The sequence below is a fragment of the Talpa europaea genome (assembly GCF_964194135.1).
Source record: "Talpa europaea genome assembly, chromosome: 11".
Lineage (NCBI taxonomy): Eukaryota > Metazoa > Chordata > Mammalia > Eulipotyphla > Talpidae > Talpa > Talpa europaea.
In genome coordinates this window covers 60,096,098-60,121,696 of record NC_140078.1, presented here as the reverse complement: position 1 = coordinate 60,121,696, position 25,599 = coordinate 60,096,098, and the positions used below count along the sequence as shown (strand labels likewise).

At 38.9% G+C, this 25,599-nt stretch overlaps 1 protein-coding gene across 1 annotated transcript in view; it reads left to right on the top strand.

Annotated features, from left to right (window-relative positions):
• Positions 1-3,023: 3,023 nt before the first annotated feature.
• Positions 3,024-25,599, top strand: part of SYNPR (synaptoporin) — a gene marked incomplete at its 5' end in the record, with an annotated part of 296,390 nt that continues 273,814 nt past the window's right edge. Inside the window, 2 exons of the mRNA XM_084247343.1 lie at positions 3,024-3,041; positions 3,135-3,200. Of these exons, the coding sequence (XP_084103469.1) occupies positions 3,024-3,041; positions 3,135-3,200 (84 nt within the window). The remainder of the gene's footprint in view (positions 3,042-3,134; positions 3,201-25,599) is intronic.

Below are 25,599 nucleotides of genomic sequence, written 5' to 3'. Positions count from 1 at the left end.
TTTTCTTTGTTGCTGCTGAGTTTCATCAGCTCTTTGCAGATTTCTGTGATCAGTCCTTTATCATTAGTGTTGTGTGCAAAAATGTTCTCCCAGTTGGTGGGGTTTCTCACTTGTAATCAGGGAAATGCAAATCAAAACTACCATGAGATACCATCTTACACCAGTGAGAATGGCACATATTAAAAAAACTAGCAACAACAAATGTTGGCGAGGGTGTGGAGAAAAAGGAACTCTCCTGCACTGTTGGTGGGAGTGCAAACTGGTCCAACCACTATGGAGAGCTGTGTGGAGATTTCTGGACCTACTAAACATAGAGCTTCCATATGATCCAGCAATTCCACTCCTAGGTCTTTACCCAAAGGACACAGAAACATCCATTCCAAAGAACACCTGCACCCCTATGTTTATAGCAGCACTGTTTACAATAGCTAAGCTTTGGAAACAGCCCAAATGCCCAAAAATAGATGACTGGATCAAGAAGATGTGGTACATATATACCATGGAATATTACTCAGCATTCAAAAAAGATAAACACATGCAATTTGCAGCAACATGGATGGCGCTGGAAGGGATCATGCTCAGCGAAATAAGCCAAAAAGAAAAAGAAAAATACCGGATGGTCTCACTCATAGCAGGAATCTAGAAAACTTAAATAAGGGACCAGGAAAATGAATAACTATAAGAAAGTGAAAATCAAAATCAACAAAAACTATGAACCAGAGACACTTTTTGGGGGGTGAGGGGCGGGAGGGGAGGGATTGGGGTCAGAATGGGGGGGGGGCTGCAATTGTATGGGGAATATAAAAATAAAATTTATTATTTTAAAAAAAAAGACAAAAAAAAAAGTTCAACGATATATGCCACAGGGTACTGCAGGGGTTACTGCTACAATAGACCAATGTCTCTAATGTGGGCCTCTGAGTCTTGATCTTTGATTCTATAAAAGTGGGAGATACTCCAGACTCTACCATAGGTATTTTAATGTACAGTATCAAGTCCTCACAACCACCAGCTAAGGTAGATAAAAAACTGAGATGGTGAAGAGAAAAAGAAACTTCACACACAAGCCCATACACACAAGTTGAAGGACACACACTAAGTGCTTCATCAGGTTAGTTCTCTCCCCTTCTTATAGTTGCATAATGGCTTATTTTTGAAACAACAGTTTCTAACTGTTTTAGACTCTAACTGCATGTAGGAAGAGCAGCAGGAACAAAACTGGCTGACTACAGATGGTACAACTAGCCTGTTGCAGTTCTTACTCACTAAATTTCTAGTTTTTCTCTGATACAATCCATGGGCAGGGGGCAATCTACACTGGAAGTTCTTTCTTACCCAAATTTGGCTTGTTAGCAGACTCCAAACTCTTCATTTTCATCTATCTTTCTCCCCCATTCCTAAATATGAATACCTCCTCCCAATTGCACGCACAAGCACACGCACGTGCGCACGCGCATGCACACACACACACACACACACACACACTCCAAACCTTTCTGGCAAATCTTCGTAGTAAACAGATGGCCTGTCTGTGTTGCTGGGAGACCACTTCATACATGAATCCAGTCCAAAGGGAGTGAGAAGAAAGGACATAACAGCTCCACCATGTAGTGGCTAAGAGCTGACACTTTTTTCCCCCTGACTCTTTTTTTTTTTTTTCCCCCTGACTCTTGATTGAATTCACTCTAGCTACATTATCTGCTGGCTGTACAATCTTGACCAGACCACTTCTTTTCCATGCGACTCAGTTTCATCTCTCAAACGAGAACAGTCCTACCAAACCATGGGATTTTGTGAATATTTAATTAAGAACATTTATAAAACCCTTAGCACAATTTCAGATTCATAAAAAAACTCAGAAAAGTTTCTGCTACATATTATTTCCAGCAAGGATAGCAGTGGAAAGGGAGGATAAATTGAGGCCCACTTTGATTAAGGCTCAAGAAAAAGCGTCTGATTTTTGGAGGGAGGGACTCACTCCTATTTGTGATGACTTTGAGCAATTTCACTGTGGGGGGCTTATCTTAGGCAAAGGACCTCAGAAGAAACAGTATGCATTTTAGAAGAATTTTAAAACTGAGTTTCAGTCCTTGATTAGCCTTGCATGAGTTGTTTCACTTCGACTAATTCAACCTCACTAAGGAAGATAGAGCAGTGTATTTTTACCTTTAAAATGGGCATGATTGTTTGCTCCTAACCTCACCCAGTAATCCATGAGGATACTACCTCTAGCACATAGTCCCAAATTCAAGATTAATTCGTTTCCTGCCTCCCCTCTAGCCGGGTTCCCTCTGTCCTGGCCCTCTGCTTAGCCTTTTTTTTTTTTTTTTTTAATTTATTTATTTATTTTTAAGCATTTGTCCTGTTCTTCGCTGTATCCTAGCACCTGGCGATGCCTGGCCCCTCGGAGGACTTCCACGAAGCTCTGGGGGAAAGAAGGGAATCCAAAGTGTGCCTTTGGAGTTGAGAAGTCACCAGAACTCACACACCTCCCCATGAAAGGTGTGGGTCCCTTTCTCTTACCTGGAACCCCCTTCTTCAGGCAGGGAACAGGCTTGCCGAAGGTGCCAGTCCGCTTGCCCCAGCCCTGAGACCCAAAGTTTGCCCGGGGCCTGAGGACACCCGCGCGCGCGGAGCGGGCACCAATGCCCGCGGCTCCTGCCTCGCCCACCTCTCGCCCTCCCCTCTGGAGCTCGCAGCCGGCCAATGGCAGCCTCCCCTGGCGACTGGGCGGCCCCCTCCCGGCCGCGTCTCCCCCAGCCCGCCCCTTCCCTCCTCACCCCGGGGCGGGATCCGCTGGGCCGGCCGCGCGCAGGCAGCTTGGCGGCGCGCAGAGCGTTCGGAGCCGGCGCTGGGCACCCGGCTCGCCCAGGGCCCCTGCTCGCTCCCGGGGGCTTCCGGGCCTCGCGCCTCGGACTTTCCCTGAAGGCAGCGTCTGCCCCTGAGGGCGAGGACGCTGGTGAAGCTCGAACTTCATTTTTTAAAGGGCACCCCTGGGTGAGAAGCCCGAGCGACGGTGAGCTATGGACCCTGTGAGTCAGGTAGGACAGAACCCGGCTGGGCGGCTGCCGGGGCTACGGAAGGGCGCCCCCAGCCCCTTGCTCACGCTTTCTTTTTCTCTTGTTGGTCCAAAGCTGGCCTCTGCAGGCTCCTTCCGAGCGCTGAAGGAGCCCCTTGCCTTCCTCCGAGCCCTGGAATTGGTGAGTAGCCTGAGTGTGCGGGGAGGGGATCCAGGCAGCGAACCCTCAGGTGAGGGCAGGTGGGGGCGAGAGGCGCCCCCTGCTCGTTTCTGCTCTGAGCCCGGGATTCGATCCTCTGACTTCACTCCTCCCCACAAACCAGGTGCTCTCCGGGCCTGGCGCCGGCTGGATGGAGGGACCCCGCGTGGAGGTGGGAGTGTGGACGAAATATTGCAGGCGCTTAGGCGAGTGTCACCTCACCTTGCTCTGGCCAACGCTCCGGGGCGGTGGTAAGGAAGTGGGGAGGCAGCAGACGGAGGAGCTGGGGTGGGCTCGGCTCCTCACCTGCGCTCGCGCAGGGTGAGTGCTGCAGAGGCGCGCGGGCTGAGCGGAGTAGCTGGCAGGACTTGGCCGAGCTCGGAAAGTTGGTCAGTATGGGCAGCGCTTCTCCTGGCCTGGGGTGCTGGGAGCACTGGGCAACTGTTCTACTGGAACTCCAGCCACCGAGACGCTGCCAGGCTGCGAAAGATGCCGTGCAGAGAGCTCGACTCCTTCCTTCTACTTCTGTTTCTCTGCTGGGGCCACTCCTCCAAGAGCTCCTCTGATTTTTTTTCCAAAAGAACCCCCAGCCTCTGTGTAGGTTTCCTGAACAACTGGGCTGTAGGAAGTTGTATTACTCTGTTTGGTCCCCTCCTTCAAGACATGCTGACAGCCCTATGGTAACTTGTCTCTTGACAGAGTGAGGCTTGGAAACAGTTCTCAGGGGCCAAAGAGTGATGTGAGTGTAGTTGGCTTGGATGATGGGTATTCAGAGTGAAATCTGTGGGTCACACGTTCTTTCTTGCTAGGAGCACTGAAAAGCAAGATAACCGACTGAACAGAAAGTTCAGAGCCATCATGTAGCATTAATCACAGGCCCCACCACTGAGTCGCTGGGAAATTATGTAAGAGCTGTTCTGACCTCCCAGATCTCAGCTCCAAGGACTAGTATCTGGCTTTGGCATCATAACTGTGGTGCATGTGTACATGGATGATCTGCAGGAAGATCTCATTTGCCTTTTGGTAGAATTGCATAAAAGTTATCAGTGTGACATACGTCAAGACAGCATTTGGAAGACTCGAGTGTGTGGTTCTGGAATGACTAGTCTAAAACTGGTGTTCTTACAGTCAAGTTAAACTAATCTAGTAATGCTCACAGTTCAGGTGGCTTTCTCAGAATTTTATCCACATCCCTTCATTCAGCCATTCAATAGACAGTTTTGGTGAAAAGGTGTTTTTTGATCAAAATAATCACTACATTGCCAAGCCATTATCAAAAAGCCAAAATTCAAAAACCTGACATCATTTTTCATTGTCTCACTTTGTTGCTTACCTGAATTATTAGTTTGTATTAGATTCTGTAGCAACATTATTTCATGTCATTGCTCAACACACAGCTTCTACTGGTCTATTTCAAAGTGTAGTTAACCTGGATTCATTTGTTTATAATGCAGATTTTTTATAAAACAAATTATTGGGAGGAGTGCCCATAAATCTGCATTTTAAGCAAGCTCCCTGGATTATTATTGGGCACATTAAATCTGGAGAACCATCACCCTAAGCTACACTATGTCCCTCCAAACTTCAGAAGCACTTTTTACCTTGTTCTGTTTATACTGTATGGAAAACCCTCACACCCCAAGCCTAGAAGATTATCTCCTTAGATTATAGTTTACCTCTCAACGAAGATTTCTCTAATAGTTAACCTTCCCGCTCCTCTACCCCAGAATGAATGATTCACCCATTCTTTTGGGCTTCTATGACATTTTATTTATCATTCATTTGTGAAACTTTTTCCACACTACATTATAATTCTTTTTTTCTTGATGTGTGTGTGTGTAAGAGAGAAGGTAAGAGAAGGAATAGGAGAAAAGTCATTACATTGAAAAATATTTGTACTCTGTCCGCTCTCTCTTTAGGCTTCTAAGGCTTTATGAAGGAAGACCTTTCACTTGTAAATCAATTATTAGCCTCTTATTTGTTAAATAGAATGGTGGATGAACAAAAACCCAAAAAGTCAGATAAGCTAGTTGAGCAACTATTTGAAAGAGCTAAAATAGAGAGACCTGAGCACAGAGGTAGAAGAGGGTTGGTTGCTAAGAAAATTTAAAATAGTGGAGGAAAGGAGAGAAAATATACTTTGTGTCCATACAGAAGGTGAAGAGCTACTCTGAGGTATCATTTTCTCCAAGAGAGAGTGACAGTGAGAAGAGTATGATCTCTTAGATGACAGGAACTTTGTCTCTGTATTTCCTCCTAGTGCCTTTCCTGGTACTTGGTAAACAATGAGAGGTCTGCAAAAAAGGTATAAATCAATAATGAGAGAGAGCACTAAAAATACTTCTGTTTTATGGTAAAACATACTTAAAGTTGCTAGCCTTTAAAGTCTTTAAACTACATTTCTATTTTTTTTAGTATTTATGCTGTAGAAATAAAAGTATGTGAAGATATATTGCGGGCTACTTACTGCTATATCATTTATAGAAGAAAGAGCTATACATAATTGCAAACCATGAAGAGGAAAATGGCTAAAGTATGATTCACATATGTTATAAAATTTACTATCGTTAATAAAATTGAGCGGAGGTAACATGCTTGACCTGGAGCTCAATTTTGTTTGATAAAATTATGAAAAAAGCATGTTTTGTTCTTTGTATGTGATAAAATTAAGTGTACACAAGTAATTTTCATTCTCTTAAATCTACACATTAAAACTTTATTCAATCGGATTTCAAAACAATGGATAGAACACAGTATTATTTTTGTACAAATACACATATAGTTTCATGAGTGAGTCTGTGTGTGTAAGTGTGTGTGTGTGTGTGTGTGTAATTTGTTTGAGCATAGAGTAAAGCATAGATGTAGACCACTGACATTTAATACCGATTTTTTTCCTGAAGGGTGTTATTTAAGTTGTAATGGAGAAGTGGAGAGGGTAGAGGAAAGCTCTCTTCGGCAGCAGTAATCATCGGTGTATCTCTTGTCCACAATTGTACACATACAGAGTTCTTACAAGTAACTCATATTTTGAGTGAGTTCCTATGAATTGACCATATGAAGTGTGTTACTTCAAAAGTATCCTCCCAAAAAAAAAAAAAAAAGTACCCTCCACTATTGGATTCATAACCTCCAAGGAAGTGGGAAATGCACTTTATATGTTCTTTGCTTAGAAAAGGCTTGTAGAAACAGTTGACTTAAAGTCTAAATAACATATAAAAGTCAAGCCTTCAGGGGCAAGCTTTAGCCAATTTCAGACTTTGAGGAAAACTTCCAAATCCTTAATCTCTACTTCAATGAGGTCAGAGGACTTTTTACTACTCTCTTTCTAGTCAAAACAGAAATTTAGAACATAGCATGAAATTCAGTGGGCTGTTTCTTTTATAACATGATGGTAAAATAGGGCCAGCCAATCTATTAAGCCATCATTTGGAAATGGTAAAATACAATGAATTTATCCTACTTCTCAGATTTACTCTGAAAAACTAAATTGGTATAATCCTGACTTCCACTGATTGATCAGCCATATCTTTCTACTTTAGTAGTTTGCCAGTAGAAGTTGGTACTTGTCTGTTTTTCCTGTCTTTTTAAAAAAATTGTTAGGAAATTATTTCTTTTCTCAACTATTTACCAGGCTCTGGGTTTGTACTTGTGGATTTATGTATAATGGAAATGTGGGGACCAGAATTATTGAAGAGCATTAAAGGACTTCAACTCCCCAAAATGAGATTTGCTTGGCTGACATAGTTCTTTAACACAATGGTGCAGGTCCAGATTCTGTCCCTCTAGGATTAGCTTCTATGTCAACTTGCCTGTTTCCTCTAATTCTTATTTTTTATATCCATCTCCAACTTTGCTAAACCATTTCTGTTACAACCCCTGAACTTCCAATCTCCATTCTGCCTTTCCTTTCTGTCCTTCCGAAGGAAACCAGCTAATTCACAGATGCAGTGTGTCTGATCTGTGAAATATAGGTATCCTTGATTTAAATGGAGACTTTAGTATTTAGATAATCCTCATTCTGTATCTCAGTTCTGAGCTGTGTTTTCAAGGCAAACATCATACTGCTTACTTGATATTAAAGACATTTATAATCATTTGTTATTGATAATAACAGAGTAAAACATATTAATTACTATACCATGCCATTCCAATAGCCACCATTTTAATCCCCAGTGGCAGAAGTAACAATATCCACCTTTGTCTTGTAGGCTTCCTTGGGGCACTGCATTTCATTGCTTTCCATACATCATCCTGCTTAATCTGCATGACTCTCACATTTCCATTTCACTATGCAGCGCAGGAATGATAACTAACTCATCAAGGACAAATTATAGGAAATGGCAAAGCCAAGATTTGAGCAGCCTCACTCCAAACTGTATTTTCTAAAATGCTACCCTCTTCTGCTTTTCAATGTGGCATGCACCTGCCATATCTCACCTCCAGTCCTTAAAGAAACTTTAAAAGGCATGAGCTTTCCTATTTTTCAGTGTTTTTCTCACCTGCTATGCACCTGAGGTCTTTTCTGGAAATAACAAGGATTATTTTTATTTAGAGACTAATTCAACAGGTAACAGTTGTCATTTTATACTCATTTTATTTTCTGTTGGCTATTAATTAACCAAGATAGAGTAGGCTCTAATTAAAAATCAGTATCTTTTCAATTAAATAATGTAGAAAAAGATTTTGATTGTAAAGCCAGTGATTTAGTCTCATTTTATAATCTTTTTTTTCTGTTTTCTTATAATATCTGTATGCATGAGTGCAACTCTTTTAAGTATAACAAGAGAGGAAAATATAATATACAGCATTTAAATTACGAGCAGCAATCTGCCATTGAAGGTCTGATGTTATTTCAAAGCCACAGTAATATAATTAAAACTTTCTAGCCTCTCAGCGACATAAATCATATGCAATTGGAAGTATAAATCAGTAAATACAATTTTCATAAAAAACTGCTCCCCAGTGTGCTAATGGATTCATTTCTTAATTCTTTGCTCAGTTAATTAAGATAACAAAACAAAGATATTTCTTATAGATTTGAATCCTAATTTTATTCTTCATTAGCTTGATGTTCTTGGAAAAGTTATTTAGCTTCACTAAGCTTCATATTGCCTCATCTATAAAATGGTTCCTACATTGGAGGGTTACTATAATAAAATAATTTAATTCAAGTAAACCACCTTGCACATCGCTTGGGAAAGAAGTGCACAACAAATAATTATGATGATGAGGATGTGGTGATGGTGATGGTGAAAAGAGAAAGTGAAAGTCCATCACAGGGTAAAAACATTATGATTAGGTTCTTGTAAGTTAGAATCTGGTCAAAACTCTGAAGTAGGAAATCTGCTTTTGCATTTGCTTGAGCCTCTTCTTCAATTCTTTAATATAAAGGGCCTCATGCTGCCCAGTTACTTTTACCCTAGCAGTGGTGATACTCCTGAAACTTGCTCTTTGAAATATCCAAATTTTAAGAACAGTGCAGGGAGGCCAGTATGGAAGGCCTAATGAAAGAATTGCAGTCACCACTTGGCCTTTGGAGTATTTTGTTGCTGTTGAGATGTGGGAAGAAAATTTTCCTAATCTTTCTCAAATCATAATCCATAGAGAGTTGCTTACACTTGAAAGATTTCCAGGGTCTATCCAGCTGAATTCTCTAGAAGAAGGTACACATAGAGTCAGCCACAGGCACTTACTAACTACACCCTAATACTCAGGTGCACCTAGCTCTTGGGGGACTTCCAGATAGGAATGTGGGAAGAACTCTGGACTCACGCTCAAGTAAAGATATCAACCTTAGTTTTCTCTCTTTCCCAGAGGGTTCACATCTTTCTTTGATGCTAGTAAGAAAGAGAGTGAAATATTTGTAGAAAGAAAGTTGCTAAGGACTACATATACAGAACTATCGCCTTCCTTTTGATTCTTCATCTTCTGTGGGCATATATTTAACTCTGGCTGTATTTGCAATTATTTTTGTTCATTCTATTTGATTAGTCTTCTTTGATAACCTCAGTTCTCTCACCTGAATAATAGGGTCAGTACCTCTTGCCTACTTCTCATAGTGTTAAAAATTTTAAGTGAGTTCAAATATGTAAATGATTTGATGTCCTCCAAAAATAAATTATGACCATGATGATGATGATAGGTGACAATAAAAAATTACTTTTTTTTCCAATTTGTGTGACTCTGAACAGCATAAGATAACTGCCCTAGAATGTATGGTAAGGCATAAAATGTAGGTGCCATATTTTTGCTCCCTAAGGGGGTTGAGTCTTCCTTAATCACTGTTTACCCTCTACTATTTGCCCCAGTCTTTTTGGAACCTGTAAGAAACAGTGATGCTGCCAGTTGAAACTGATACATTTAAAAATCAGGGGAATTTCACCTTTACCCTGTTTAGATCTTGTACTGAAAGCCAGTTTATTGCACTGTATACACTTTACATTTCTTAGGTGTTTTGGGCCCAGTGTCAACTGCTTCCTTTCTTGGGAATGTAGAACATTCTTTCATGTCACCCGACCCCATTTAGCTGGTAAATTTCTCTTGCCCCTTCAAGTGTCAGCTTAGAATCACGTCTTTTGGGAGTGATTTCCATTTCTCCCTACATGGGGAAGTCTAGCTGCTTGAAGTCAGCCTCTCAGAGCATGTGAGTTAGTGACTTGTTCATATTGTAGCACCTTGGACAGACAAAATGCTCAGTGAGGGCAGGGATCTTATGCTTGTCTTTTGGGGTAATTCTAAGTATCTAACACTGTTTTTGAACATGGTAGGAACAATTCCAGGGTCATTACACATCCCACCAAAACACCCAGACAGTAGGCGCTTAGTATTGATGATTATTGGTTGAAGGATATAGGGAAATAAGGGAAGGAAAAAGAGATTGAACATTAAAAGAGTCCTTGAGACCACATCTAACGGGGTGCAAATTTCCCTTCATAATCTCCATTGTGAAGAGGAATTTAAAGAATGGCTATCAAAACAATTGATTAGCTATTAGTCTTGGTTGTGGAGGATAGTAACACACACAGGTTTACTCAACTGCCAAGGAAAGAGGACAGTTGTAGACATACCCACTAGGTAGTAGGAGAGAAGAACTCTTACTGCAATAGAGGCCGGGGGCTGAAACAAGCCCCTGTCTCATTTCTTCAGCAATGAGTAGAACTGCCTTAGCAGGCGTGCTGCCAGGACTGTCTTGGCCACTGTCCGACCCTTTGTGTGTTCCCTTTCTAGTTTCTTGTTTTGCTTATTCTTTCTGTAATTCTAATCTAATATTCTAAGAGAGGAATGTGATTGGTTACTAAGATGTTACAATTTGACAGGGATTTTAGCTCCATATCTCACTATAAATTGTCCGCTCAGGGGGCAAATGCCCACCATAACTCCTATCACTTGTGGACTGAATTAAAAGGATCATGAGGTTGAAAACATACCCCCCAAGACTAGGACACTGGGGTGGGCATTCTTCAATTGGTGGGCACATTAGGCAAGGTAGGAGGTATACATATCTGGTAAAAGCATAAATGATTCCTTTCACCAGTACATCTTCCATTAAGTTAGCAAGTATAATTCTCTCAAGAAAAAAAGTTACATCTTTGGGATTTGAATTCCTGGAATTCATTCTGATGAGATCATTTGGTGGATTCACACTGATCATGTTATCTGAGGGGGTGTGCATTTGTCCCTTCAGTACACAGCATTCCCTTAGTTTCTTTTGTCTTGCCCATGAGTTGAAAAGTTTCTTCCTGGAAGGAATGATGGGCTTTTGAGTAGTGATTAGATAGTCCATTATGAATGAAAACATATTCCCCAAATCATACATTTTTCATATATTGATAGGTTAATCAGGTTCAAACCCTTATGACAGAAGACAACATTAATTATTTTTATATTTATTAATGTGGTAGAAAACAGAAAGGCATTAATGTATATATTTCTTGTTTTTTATTTATTATCCCTATCCAAATTTAATTTTTTTTGTACTGAATCTTACTCATAGAAGAATCATGGACTTGCATGGGGTGATAGGTGCTCTTCTTTTGAGGAAGGGGAAGCGAGGAATTGGTTGACACACAAGAACCACTATAAAAAAAAATTGGAAAGCATCCTGGGACTGGAGGAGCATGGGCTTTGGAATGAGCTGTGTGCTGGAATCCTGACTCTTCTTTCCTGTTGTGGGATGCTGAGCAGATTGCATATTTGTCCTGATCCTCAGTGTCCACAGCCATTAAATGAAGTTCATAAGAGTCGTATCTTTTGGCTGCTGTGAGGGCTAAGTAAGGTGGTAGCTAGTTAATACTAAGGCTCCGTACGAGTGATGGAGGAAGAGGATGTTAAAGATGTTGATATGAGAACTATAAATACAATGAAAACTTTCCAAAAATTTCTGGCACACTATAAATTTAGTTTGCCCAATATAATATTGTCATATTGCTTTTGTTTCTGTTATTATCTCTTCATGAGGAGAACATTGATTGTGACATAATCATAAAGTATACACAAATTGTATTAATACTAATATGTAGAAATAAGCACTTCACATGTATTATTTCATTTAGTCTCACAATTATCTTTGAATATACAAACAATCACCCCATATTTTTTTGGGTGAGGAAACTGAGGCCTGGACAGATCAAAACTACTTCCCTAAACTCATACAGGTAGTATGTGATAGAACCAGGATTTGAATCAAGGCAACTGGATGCCAGACTATTTGTTTTTAAGCATTTTTCTGATTTGCATTCCATTAATGGTGATCATTCATTACTTCTATATGTTAAACTTAAATGAGTCCCCTAATGAAAATAGAGGGGACAATATATAGAATATCTTCTTAAAATCATGTCTTCTCATTCCTGATTTAGTTTCCCTGTCACTATCTCATGCTGCCAGAGTACAAAGCAAAATTTAACAACTAGGAATGTCCAAACATTCTCAGGCATCTTTTTACTTCTCAAAAATACTTAGTGCATGAAAAAATTAACTGACCTTCAATTTCTTTCCTAACAAATTTTTATTCACTGATCCATGTTATAAAGAAATTCAGATTTAGGTATATGTTTTTGAAATATGCCTATAAAAATTTTGTAGACTTCAGAAAGGATCCAAGTATTTAGCAACAGGCCTCCCCTGGTGGCGCAGCGGTTGAGCACTGGGCTGTGAAGCTGCCCGCCGCACCTGCAGCGCCAGTTCGAGCCCCGGCCACCAGCAAGGGTCCCACATGTTGCGACAGACCTCTACTGCCGTGCCCACTGCTCCCCTCAACAGTGTATTTTATAGGTCTGCCAGTTCTGTTCCCTGTTCTGGCTCTGGTGAATTCTCTCACCCTCCCGTGCTTTTGACTGTACCCAGTGCTTGTATAAATAAAAAAATAAAAAAACAAAAAAATAAATAAATAAATAAGTCTTAAAAAAATATTTAGCAAAGCTATGAAAAAATTTCTTTTGGATTTTGATAAATTATCAAGTCAAACAGATTCTATCATGGCTGCATAGACAGAAAATGAATGATGCCTACTAGTGTGTGTGGGTGTGTTTTTGTGTGGGGGTGTGTGTGTGTGTAAGTGAGCTGTCATGCTTTGGATTAGTTATTTTTGAAAGATTTATGTGCCAAATAAGAAGACATACCTAATTTGGCTTTAACAAATGCTCACATACCCATTTGGTCTACCAAATGAACTCTGTTTTCATGCCTTTAATTCCCCTGGTGGTATTGTCTGTACCTGGTAGACGGTTGTCATTTCCCCTGAGATTCTTCCTAAAGCTGGGATCCAGAAAAATGGACAAAGTAGAAGGATTAGAATGGAAGAAAGAGTAATACCAGAAAATTACGAGGCACAAAATCATGATCAGGGTGAAGAATAGAGGTCATGAGAGATGTTTAAGCTGGAAACAGAGGTAGTTGGATGACCAGGGACTATGATTATGACTTAAGAGTGCCTTGACTTTGGAGTTAATACATGCTTAGGTTCAAACATAGATCTTACCGTTCATGAGCAAATCACCCTCACCGAGCCTCAAGTTCCTAGAGCTTTTACCTACTTCAAAGATGTTTAAATCATGAAAATGAATTAATAGATTGAAGAACCTTGGAGAAATACTTTTATCTCCCTGTCTCACAACTTCTTGAAGTGTAGAATGGAGATAACAGCCATAACACAGAGTTATGGAATAAAATGGTGTAAAATGAGCTAAATATGTATGAAAGTTCCTATCAGAGGACTCAGTAAATATGGTCTGCCCCTAAATCTGGAAAACTAAAACTTGGGTATTCAGGGAAGGGTTCTTTTAACAACAATGCCTGATATGTCGCCTTTAATGTTCATCTACCAACTATAGTTGTGGAGGAAGGGGGACAACATATTTTCATATTTCATAATCATCTACTAGAGTCTACATAAGAACATTTTATTGTTAAAGTCACTTCACTGATTTTATTTATGAAGCACTTGAAAGCAAAACATGATTATCAGATATGAATTTTAAATGTATTTTAAAAGACATCCTTCATTGATTAAATATCAGAATATGTGTGAAATTGCTAGTAGCAATGAATTCTAGTTATTCTAGGGAAAGGACTACCTAACACAGAAGGTAAAAGTAAAGTGTAAATATTGTACTTTTACTTTTTTAAAAATTATTTGAAATTGCTAGCTGATTTTTGTTTTGTTTTTAATGTCTGGCTTTAGTCAACTACATTTCCCTCATTTGGTAACAGAAAGAATACTTGGGTTTCACTCTGGGTTTCACCACTGATAAGCTATGTGTCTTTGAAGATGTTACTTAACCTCTCTGGGCCTTTCACATTTAGAAGTATAGAAATAATAACTCATAGGCAGAATTATTGTGTTCATTAATAGATAGGACTTGCAAAAAATGATGGCATGTAGCAATCATTCAATACATACTATTTTCTTTCCTTCTTTTCTCTCAAATGCTTTTTACTGTCAATGTATGGAAAGAATAAATTGGAAAATTCTGAAGGTTCTATTATTTCTTTAGACATTCCTGATGTCTTCATGTCTTCTCTCTCTCGTCTTCTTTAATCTTGTTTTCTCTTCTTGTCTCATCTCTGCTCTCTCTCTCTCTCTCTCACACACACACACACACACATGTTCTTTGTACTAAACACCATAAAGAACAGGTCAATGAAATTCCCACTGGGACAGTAAAATTTGGCAGCTGTAGTTGGCAAGGAAAGAATGATTAGATTAGATTGTCAAGACCTAGATTAATGTCCCAGACACGTTGGAAACCCAGATTGTCTGCAGGTTTTGACAATGTGACCATGAATTTATGAAGCTGGTGTCTGAAAAGAACAATATACTTCTTTATTTCATTTTGTTTTTTAGTTTATTAATTTTTACAATCAAATTTTGTTGATACCCCATTCATTTACAACACTATGTAATTTGTACAGCACATCCTTGCACTTGATATGTGCATATGCTTTGCTCACCCACCACTGAGTTCTACCTCTTCTCAGTGCTTCAGCCCCCATCCCTTCCCCTTTGGTAACCATATTTTTGACAGAGTCTTAGAGTTATTTTTGTTGTGTTTTGCCTATATGTTTGCGTTGGTTATATATTCCACTTCTGAGTGAAACTATCTGGTAATTGTCTTTCACTTTCTGAGTTACTTCACTTAGCATCTTCACCTCAAATTCTATTCATGTTTCCACAAATAGCAATATTTCATTTTTTTAAATAGCTGTGGACTTCTTTATTTTATAAAAGGACAAAGCTCCCAGAAATAATGAGAGTTCACGCTACTAAATTAATCATCTCTTGCTATATGTCAGGCTGTATTTTTCAGTAGTACCTACATTATATATGCAAGTTCATTGACACCTTATAATGATCTTATAATGACCAAAGTTACAGAACTGATAAGTAACCGAGGCAGGATCTCAAATCAAATCTGTGTGACTTCCTACCTCTTCCATGCCCACTGTGATCCAAATATACTGAGTATACTTGTATTGGGGGGATGGATTATTTTGATATTTAGAGACATCTTTATATATAAGTAATGTGTTTATTAATTTAAAATCACAAAGATATAAGCAAAATTAGTAAGCATTATTATTCAGTATCCTGAGATGTAATTAAGGTTAATTTTTTAAAAAATATACTTTCAGACATTTTTATGTTCAGATACCATTTTTTTCTGTGATGTTTATTGAGATAATGTTGGTTTACTACTCCATATTTGTTTTAGGGCTTATAATTTCTTACAAAAATGATATTTTAGATTACTAGAGCTGCCATAACAACATACCTGGGAGTGAACCACAGACATTAATATTTTCATAGTTCTGGAGGCTTTAAGTCCCAGATCAAAATGTGAACATGACTGGTTGATTCAGAGGGTGGTGAGGGAATTTGTTCCATATCTCTTCCCTAGTTTCTGGTGGTTTACTAACAATAATTGGTGTTGCTTAGCTTGTACATGGTATATCACCCCAATTTTCCAGTTTCTGCCCCTGTCTTTATATGGTATTCTCCCTGTATAACTGTGTCCAGATTTCTCCCTTTTTCATATGACACCATCATATTCTGTTAGGGTCCACCCAACTCAGTACTTTATCTTAACTAATTATATCTGCAGTGATCCTGTTGCCAAATAAGATTACAGTCTGAGGCACTAGGAGTAAAAGCTTCAATATATGATTCTGGGAAAACACAGTTTACTCCATAACTAATAGTCTTAGAAAAGGTACTATTTTGTCATCTATTTTTGTTCTCATTCATATATTCTGAGGGTATTTTCATGCTACTAGATAAAATATCTTTCTTCATAACTTTGATGGCTATATTGACACTCTATGCCTATCCTGGAAATTAATTATCTAATCTCTAATTTAACTAGTTTTCAAATGTATATCATATTGTTTTTAAACTTGCAAAGAACCCTCCGGAAAGACAAATGGTTACTGCACCTCTATTATTATTTAGGCAGTTTGTAGATGGAGAATTTTTGTTTCACAATATTATAGATTTTAAAGGTATTTGAAACAATTGCCAAATTAGCTTCCAATGAGCTAGTACCGGTGTGGATATTATCAGTTAAATGTTTTTCCAGTTTCATAGATGAGAATTAAATCCTGATTGAATATGTACTTATTTAATTTGCAATGAGATTGCACATTTTTTATTAGATTGTTTATGTTCTTACTTTCATTTGGAAATATTTTAGTGCACAAAATAGATTTGTAAAGCAATAGTTGAGGCTGCCAAACTCATGATGCTGTTCACGTGGACTTTTATGTAAGCTGCTGCCTTAATCTTTCTAGGTCATTGTACTACTCCACCGTTAGGAAATTATCGAGCATGCTGTATGCTCTGACTTGAGTACAAAAGCAAATACTGGGCCTTCCTTTATTTGAATCATTATTTAAGAATAGATTTATGTAAGTTTTAGAATGCAAAGATAATCACACTTGTTATAAATCTTTCATAATATATAAAAATTTAAAATTCTATTTTCAGCTTATTTCCATTACATATTAAATTTACTTTCAAAAGTAGCATTATTATTTTACTTAAAATGATACTCTTTAGTATTATTCTATAGTCAGTACCTTTCTGAAATGTGAAGCTCATATATATGTATGTAGTGACTCATGTTTACATTTATAGAGTACCTTTTTTGGATTTGAGACATTTGGAACAGTAATAATTTGTGTGTGTGTGTGTGTGTGTGTGTGTGTAACACAGAGTGTAGGGCTTTTTTTTTCCTTTTTCCATTTTTTTATTATTTAAATTTTATTTTTATATTCCCCTTACAATTACAACCCCATTATTTTGACCCCAAGCCCTCCTTTCCCCGTCCCCCACCTCCCATAGAGTGTCTCTGATTCATAGTTGTTTGTTGATTTTGATATTTTCTTTCTTATAGTTATTCTTTTTTCCTGGTCCTTTAAGTTTTCTAGATTCCTGCTATGAGTGAGACCATCCGGTATTTTTCTTTCTTTCTGGCTTATTTCACTGAGCATGATCCCTTCCAGCTCCATCCATGTTGCTGCAAATTGCATGTGTTTATCTGTTTTGAATGCTGAGTAATATTCCATGGTGTATATGTACCACACCTTCTCGATCCAGTCATCTATTTTTGGGCATTTGGGTTGTTTCCAAAGCTTAGCTATTGTAAACAGTGCTGCTATAAACATAGGGGTGCAGGTGTTCTTTGGAATTGATGTTTCTGTGTCCTTTGGGTAAATACCTAGGAGCGGAATTGCTGGATCATATGGAAGCTCTATGTTTACTAGGTCAAGAAATCTCCACACAGCTCTCCATAGTGGTTGGACCAGTTTGCATTTTTTACTGCACTGTCTGAGGAATCCTGGGGCATATCTGGCTCATGACTATAGAATGCCTGTCAATTCGGGCCTCCCTGGTGGAACAAGAGGTTAAGCACAGCACTGTGAAGCTATCTACAGCCTCTGCTGCACCAGTTTGAACTACCCACATGGCACAGCAGACCTCTCCTGTCTCACCCACTGCTCCACTCAGCAGTCAGTCTGCCTGTTCTGTTCCCTACTCTGTCTCTGGGTGAATCCTCTCAACTCCCTGAACCTCTGGCCTATACCCCAGTTCTTGCATGCATAAATAAAAAGATCTTTAAAAAAAAAAATGACTGCTTAAGCTTAAGCCCTAAAAAAAAAAAAAAAAAAAAAGAATGCCTGTCAGTTAAATAAACTCAGCAGCTGCCTGATGCCAAGGACATTCCCTCTCTTTCTTGAATCGTTCCTGACCACATTTGCTATTAACAGAGATAACATTATGGATATGCACTGCCTCTGCCTCACGTGTGGCTATTTTGGGCCACCCTGGTCTCTCTGAGAATTGAAATAACAGTTGTTAGCATTCATTATATAGTTACTAAGCTCAAGGCCCTGTGCTAAGTGCTTTCTACATCTTATATCATTGAATTCTAACAACTGTTTAGAATTCAGCATTATTTGCACCCTGATTAGGCAAGGAATTCAAGGCTTAGAAAAATAAGTTATATTTAAGCATCTATGGTTGATAATGGAAGAACTGAGATTTGAAGCCAGCTCTTCTATGCTTCCAAAATATCCTGGAATATATGTGTCTATGTGCTTATCCTAGCAGTAGTGGGGGAAGAGAGAAATTCTGATTCTCTCCCAGAAACTTTGTGATCCATGTGCAAAGACCATCCTAGCCAACAGACCTGCCATCCTTGACCCTGAATGAAGAAAGGTGAAGCCTATGGGTTAAGTCTAACCTTTTAGCCTGATAACTGGTACCTGTTAGGGCAAACTTTACAAAGGTGGTAGTTTGACTGGGCCAACTTGTATGTCGTAGTTTGGTGGTGAATTCTGTTATGGGTAGTCAGAGCAAAATCTTAAGTTCTCTTTGTTTTGACTTTCGGCCATTCTCTAGCCTTGTGACTACCATTCCCCACTGGTTAAAGGCAAGTACTTTATTTTTCAAGTTTTTTTCTTAGACGAGTTCTTGGTAGAACAATAAATGAACTTGAATTGATCTAATTTTATTTGAATAAATCAGAACCACAGTTTTCCAGGCAAATGATGGAGATTACTTAGAAATAACCAGAGAATTAAATGCTCCCTGCTTTTTCTGTTTGCCAGTAATTTCCTTGCCACTCTTTACTTCCACCTGCTTGTGAAAGTACAATGATATTCAACTTGTAAATCTTTTGTTTCATTGATCTGTTTTGGGAGACACTGAGTTTCTTCTCCTATAGCCTGCCTTTGAAGAACCTGGGTAACCTGCCCAAGGCCAACTGGCTGGTAAATGGTGGGGCCAGATATACATAGGGTCTGCTAGGGGCAAGGCAGATTATGTTTGAGGAAGCAGGAAGCAGACCACCATTAGTGGCAACACTGGTGCCAGGAGGTGTTGGTGCACGGCAATAGGGACTTCTGCCTATGGAGTAGCTGCTTCTGATACCATCCGTTGTGGCTGAGCAGAAACATAGGCCCAGTATGTTGATATTTCCACTTCTCTTTAGAAAACAGAAATAAGGATTTGGGTGCTAATCTTGGGAGGTTTAAATACTGGAGCTGTATTCCACTTTTCAAGCATTGCGAGAATTGCAGACTAAACATTGCGTGGCTAAATTCTGGATATGGCTCCCAGTATCCCAGTTGTTCCCTCTGCATCACTGCATCCTGGCACCCTGGGGGCTTTTTGTCTCTGTACCATAAGGACCTAGCCTAGTTCTTCTGGCATGAAAGGTTCTCAGGAGCCATTGTGTGATGGGTGAATGGGAATTTTGCTCTTCAGACATTAATCCTAGCTTGGTTTTTGAAATGATCTAATCAATGAATCAAAAGGTCCCCTTTGCCTTATTGCTGATTTTTTTTTTTTCACTAGCCATCCAGGAAGTTTAAAAATATGGAGACTGTGTCCTGAGCCAAAACTTGAATGGCAATGGAGGCAGTGGTTCATATTAACACTGGAGGGTAAGAGAAAATGCAAAGTAATACAGCTCAGGGTACAGCATAATGCATTGAGTAGAATTAACTTCTTAATCAACCAGTATAATCGCAAAAATTAATTCTGTTCTTAAAAATCCACTTTAGTTGTTTGTGGCTTAAGGGTTCAATGAATAAATGAATCTCAATGAGGGAATATCCTGAATATTTATCTGCAATAGGACTGTCCAATAAACATTCTGCAATAATGGAAATATTCTACATCATCTTTAACCTAAATTGTAGTCACTAGCTATGTCTGGCTATTGAGCTCTTCAGAAACTGAAGAACTGAATTTTTAACCTTATTTATTTATAACATATTTAAATTTAAATAGCTCATGGTTTTTAAATAGCTCACCATTTGGGGCATAAGTGTAGAGAATTAAGCCAGTCATCTGGTGTACAAGAGGAATGTGCTCAACTCCAGCAAATAACAGGCCCCAGGTAGGGACTGGCTACTATGAGGTGGAAAATGTCCACTGTGAAGTGACTCGGTTCTTTAAAACATTAGTTTTTACAATTAAGTGTTGTAAGTATTCACAGCAGTGAGTTTTTTCTAGAAATATACTGAACCCCAATTATCAATTTTATCTGCTTTTTGTATATTTTATCTATTTCCATGTTTATATATTTATACTTCAATTTTATGCTTTTATGCATTTATACATCGATTTTATACTTTAAAATAAATAGATAAAACAAGCTAATAGCCCTTTTCTATGTATCCCAATTTGAAGGAGGCTGACAGTTGTAAAAGTTTGAATTGATTTGCTAGGATAAGAATATCCCACAATAATAGTTATTATTTTTAATAAGACAGTGCAATTTGGGAAGCAGACTAAAAGCTGCAAAGAATGCTCAATATTATATGAGGCAGAGAAATTAAATAATTTCTTCAGGGCTTAATCAACAAGAAGTCATGCTGAGACATTTATTTAGTCTGTGATTAGCAAGGTAGTCTGATAATATTTTGACAGTGGCCATATGACCAGAGCCATTAGCATGCAAATGTACTTTTAAGAAAAATAAGAATGATAATCAGATTAAGAGATCAACAGCAGTGCAGGTGCATCAAGATTGTGGTGTTAGCCATTTGAGCAAGACCTGGGAATGTGCAATTCAACGTGTCTCTTGCTCCTTCTATTTCAGTCACGCACAGATAGTATGAACTTTTGGAGAATTAACGAAATGTCCTAGTTATACAGTATCTTAGTTTGGATTTCCCTGAAAGCAAAATCTAAATCAAAGATGGGCAGTGATGCTAAGGAGCAAGGATGAGGGAACAGGAATGTGAAATGAGGGTGGAACAGGAGGCAAAACCAATACAAGGACACATTAGGAGTTGATCATCCCTACAGCAGACCATTGCATAAATCATGGGGCTTCCTGAACAGCCTCATGTGACACATCCTAGCAATATCACATGGGCACAAAAGGTCAAAACAGTAACTGCTGGCTCCCATTCCCCATTGACCAAGGGTGGCCTCATGAAAGTTCAATTCTTTTTTGTTTAGTTTCCCAATAGCAGACTCTGAGATAAGAATTAGAGACGTTCAGGGCCTCCCTGGTGGTGCAGCAGGTTGAGCACAGCTCTGTGAAGCTGTCCGCAGCCTCTGCAGTGTGGGTTCTATTCCGGCTGGCCGGGGAGATTCCCACATGGCATGACAGACCTCTCATGCTTCACCAGCTGCTCCCCTCAGCAGTGAATTGCAGTCAGTCTGCCTGTTCTGTTCCCCGCTCTGTCTCTGGTGAATCCTCTCACCCTCCTGCACATCTGGCCTGTACCCCGGTTCTTGTATGCATGAATAAATAAATCTTTAAAAAAAAGAATTAGAGAAGTTTGTTAAGGAGATAATCCCAGAAAACATTGGTGAGAGAGTAGAGCAGTTAAACTGGGAAGGGAAGTAATTTACAGAAACTACATTTAAAATGTTACTGCTATTGGCAACTGCAGGTTAATACCGTTAATACCATTGGGAGACTCTGGACCAGTGTAGAACACAAACTGGCTATCCTTGTGTCCCCTGGCACCTATGTGCAAAATAACTTGAGTGATGTAGATTTTAGTTGGGCATGTTAACACCACCTACAACTGTTACTAAGGAAGAACGAGAGAGGGGATTTTGGGGAGAGGGTTTTAAGTCTCTGACACAGACACACTGTAGATGTTCTTCAAAGAGTTGTTGCACTCTGGTATTTCCATTGGCTCAGCTTATATTTTGGGGAAAAGAGAATCCATTCTGATCCTGAATTTATCAGGGATCACTCAGAAGGGTGGCAAAGAACTGCAAACCATTGAAACTGGCTTAGGAGAAAAAGTAACATGCATTGGAAGGAATCGGGCTTATCAAAAGCAAGAAGTTAAATCAGACTTCATAGGAGAGAGGGAAGAGAGGGAAATGAGATCTGGGAGTTAGAAAATCAATGAAAAGTTTTTCCTTCATCTTACTGTTCTCTTATTATACACCAATTCCCCCTGATGCACAGGATACTTTCCAAGAACCCCTCTGCACATAGTGCCGAACGCCATGTGTACTGTCTTTTTCCTATATATGCATACCTATGATAAAGTTTAATGTATAAATTAGGCACAGGGAAAGATTAACAATAACAACTAATAATAAAATATAATAATTGTAACAATAACTAATAAAATTTCTATAAATATTCCTTTTCTCTCTTTCTCTCTTGAAATATCTCATTATACCTAATATTTTTGGACTACAATTGATTAAAGGGAACTGAAAGCCTGGAGAGCAGACAACAGATAAGGGGATACTACTGTTTTGCTTTTTTGCTTCTCTTCATATCTTGGTTCCCTTTGTTTGACTTTTTCACTACAATTTTTTTTTTTTAATTCAAGGAATACTATATCTACCCCAAGTCAGATTCTAATCTCAAAGTTCATGTCCAGCATTCTTGCCCTTGGCACAAATTCTCCAGAGAGAGAAACTGTCACCCTCCTGCCCTTGCCTATGGCATGCTTCAGCTACTGACAGATTTGGGGAGATGGGCAGGACTGTGTGGTATGTAGGGGCTAACCAATGGGAGGGGGGAGGCAGGTTCTTTAAGAAGGAGCCCTGAGTCAGGAGCAGATGGTTGCTATATCTATTTCACTGATGTCAACTATTCTCAAATATGAGGAAATGCATTTTATGAGAAAACCAAATCCCAGGCAGTTGGTAATCAATGCTGACTCACAAACTCCTAGGAGAATAAGGGTAGTATTTTCACAATAATTGAGAAACTAGCACAAATGAGGTATCTCTGTGGGTGGTGACAACCATTTAGATGTTGGGGATACTAATTTTCAGACTATCTCCTGTGCGGCGATGAGATACTTCCATGTTTTGAATGTAGCACCATTGATTTCATTAATCATTAGAGGTGCTTGGTATTAAAATTAGCAGCAATTGATGAGCGTCCTTGATTACAGAAGCAGGATATATTTTTCACGTGTGGTGCTCAAGAGTGGTTTGGATATGTTTTTGATAGCTGTTCCAAGTTTCCTTGCCAGTTTCAGAAGAACCCTTCACAGAAGAGCTGGTAGAGGTACAAAGATGGAGTGAGTGGGAGCAGGAGGGAATATCACTTGCCTCCAAATGGTGTCTTGTGAATGGTACTTTGCAATTAATGTTTGATAAAATGCGTTACTCAAAGCCCTCTTTTAAAATCTGATTGTGTGAGCCTTCCTGGTGGCACAAGGGGTTAAGTCTCAGCACTGTGAAGTTCTCCACAGCCACTGCAGCATGGGTTCAATCCCCAGCCAGGGAGCTGACCCACCTGGTGCAGCAGACCTCTCCTGCCTCACCCACTGCTCCCCTCAGCAGTGTATTTCAGTAGATCTAGCTGTTCTGCTCCCCACTCTGTCTCTGGTGAATCCTCTCACCCCCCACACCTCTGGTCAGCACCCCAGTTCTTGTATGCATTAATAAATGAAGAAAAATAAATCTTTAAAAATAAAAATAAGACAAGAGCATTCTCAGATACTGCCATTAGGGATCCCAGTCAAAGGTAGGAATGTTACTATAGTTAGACCTTACTTTTTTTAAGCAATATATTGGCAAAAGGAAGCTGAAAAGAGCTAGAAATAGTTCTATTACATGCAGTGAAATATGACTCAGTGAAGAAATAACTCTACTTGAATCTCCAGGCTTGAATATTTATTCACCTATGGGGCCTTAAACAAATAATTTTCTGAGCTTCACTTCTCTCATTGAGAAAATGGGAGTATTAATCTTTGCTCATCCTAGACTTCTAATCTGATGTTTAGTGGACATAGCTATTTTTTTCAGCAATGTTACTGTGTGACAAGTTGGAGAAATATTTATATTGAAATAATATTTTGGATGACCTTTAAGAATGAAATGTACTTAGCACCGTACCTCAGTACCTACTATTGAGTTTGTCTTTGGTGTTTGTTTGTTTGTTTGAGCAGTTGTTTTTAAAAAACACCAAAAAAAGTCTTTTTTTTTTTTTTGAGCAATTGTTTCCAAAAGTATGTTTGCAACTATTGGCTAATTTATAGAATTTATAAATTAGAATTGGCTAATTTATAATTTATAGCTCAATTCATAGAACAAGAGCTAGAAAAGTTTCCATTAAAAGGGAGGTTTAATGATTTTTTTAATGTTAGTTTGATATGAAGAAAGGGCATTGTGTGCATCTCATATTAAGTGATACATATATCAACATTCATTATGTTGAGAAATTGATTTTTCTTACTGAAATATATGTGCAATTAAAATTTGCTGAAGTGTTTCTTCACCAGTCAATGAGATTGTGATATGAATCTTCTGAAAATGACATATTGTAATTTGTACAATCCTTCCACATTCAGAGCAGCAGGCTTGTGGCTAGATGCATATGATTTAATAAAGAGAGTTCAATTGAAAATTCTCTGTAGAAATTTAGTAGTAACTAGCAGGGAGATGCTTTTGACATTAAATTCTATCACTTCTTGATGCTTCTGGATTTTCTGAAGTTCCCATCTTGTCCAGCCCCAAATGTCAAGGGCTTATTGGTTGTCTAGTAAATTAATTTCCTCTAATACTGAATGTTACTAGCTTCACTGGATGTGTATTGCATGAGGCTGAAGTTTCTGTCAACTTCTCCTCTACAATTACATTGTTTCTAGTTGTGCCTAAATATTGGTATATCCAAGTATTTCCTCAATAAATGGGCATGTGAATAAATGAATGAGTTGTTTTACTACCTGGACTGCAGTTACACATCAACATCCATTGTTTTATCAATTTCTGCTTTGTTGAAATTTTACCCATCCTTCCAGAACCATCTCAAATTCCCAGATTATTCCTTTATAATTATTTGAACTTTTTTTTAAAGATTTATTTATTTATGCATACAAGAACTGGAGTGTAAGCCAGAGGTGTAGGGGGCGAGGGGATTCACCAGAGACAGAGTGGGGAATAGAACAGGCAGATCTACTGAAATACACTGCTGAGGGGAGCAGGGGGCGAGGCAGGAGAGGTCGGCTGTACCATGTGGGTTTCTCCCTGGCAGGCCGGGGTTGGGACTTGTGCTGCAGTGTCTGGTGATAGCTTGATAGTGCTGTCTTTAACCCCTACACCACCAGGGAGGCCCTTATTTGAACTTTTATAAAATAAATTTCTTCCCCTGCTTTAGGACTCACTATTTTCCTACCTGCCCTAGTTAGTTAGACTGGTGTTTCCCAGCAAAAACCAGGCTTTGCTTAGGAATCTTTTCCTGATAAGTAGGAAGGAAAATAGCCTTTTTAGAGCTTGACAATATATGAGGAGATTTACGTCCCATGTAAAATTCCTATTTTGTTTTTTATAGATTAGGACACTGAATTTTGGAGCTACTGTTATATCAAAAGCCACATGATTAATAAGTTGTAGTAGCAGGACTGAAATCATGATCTTGGAATTCTGCCAGCA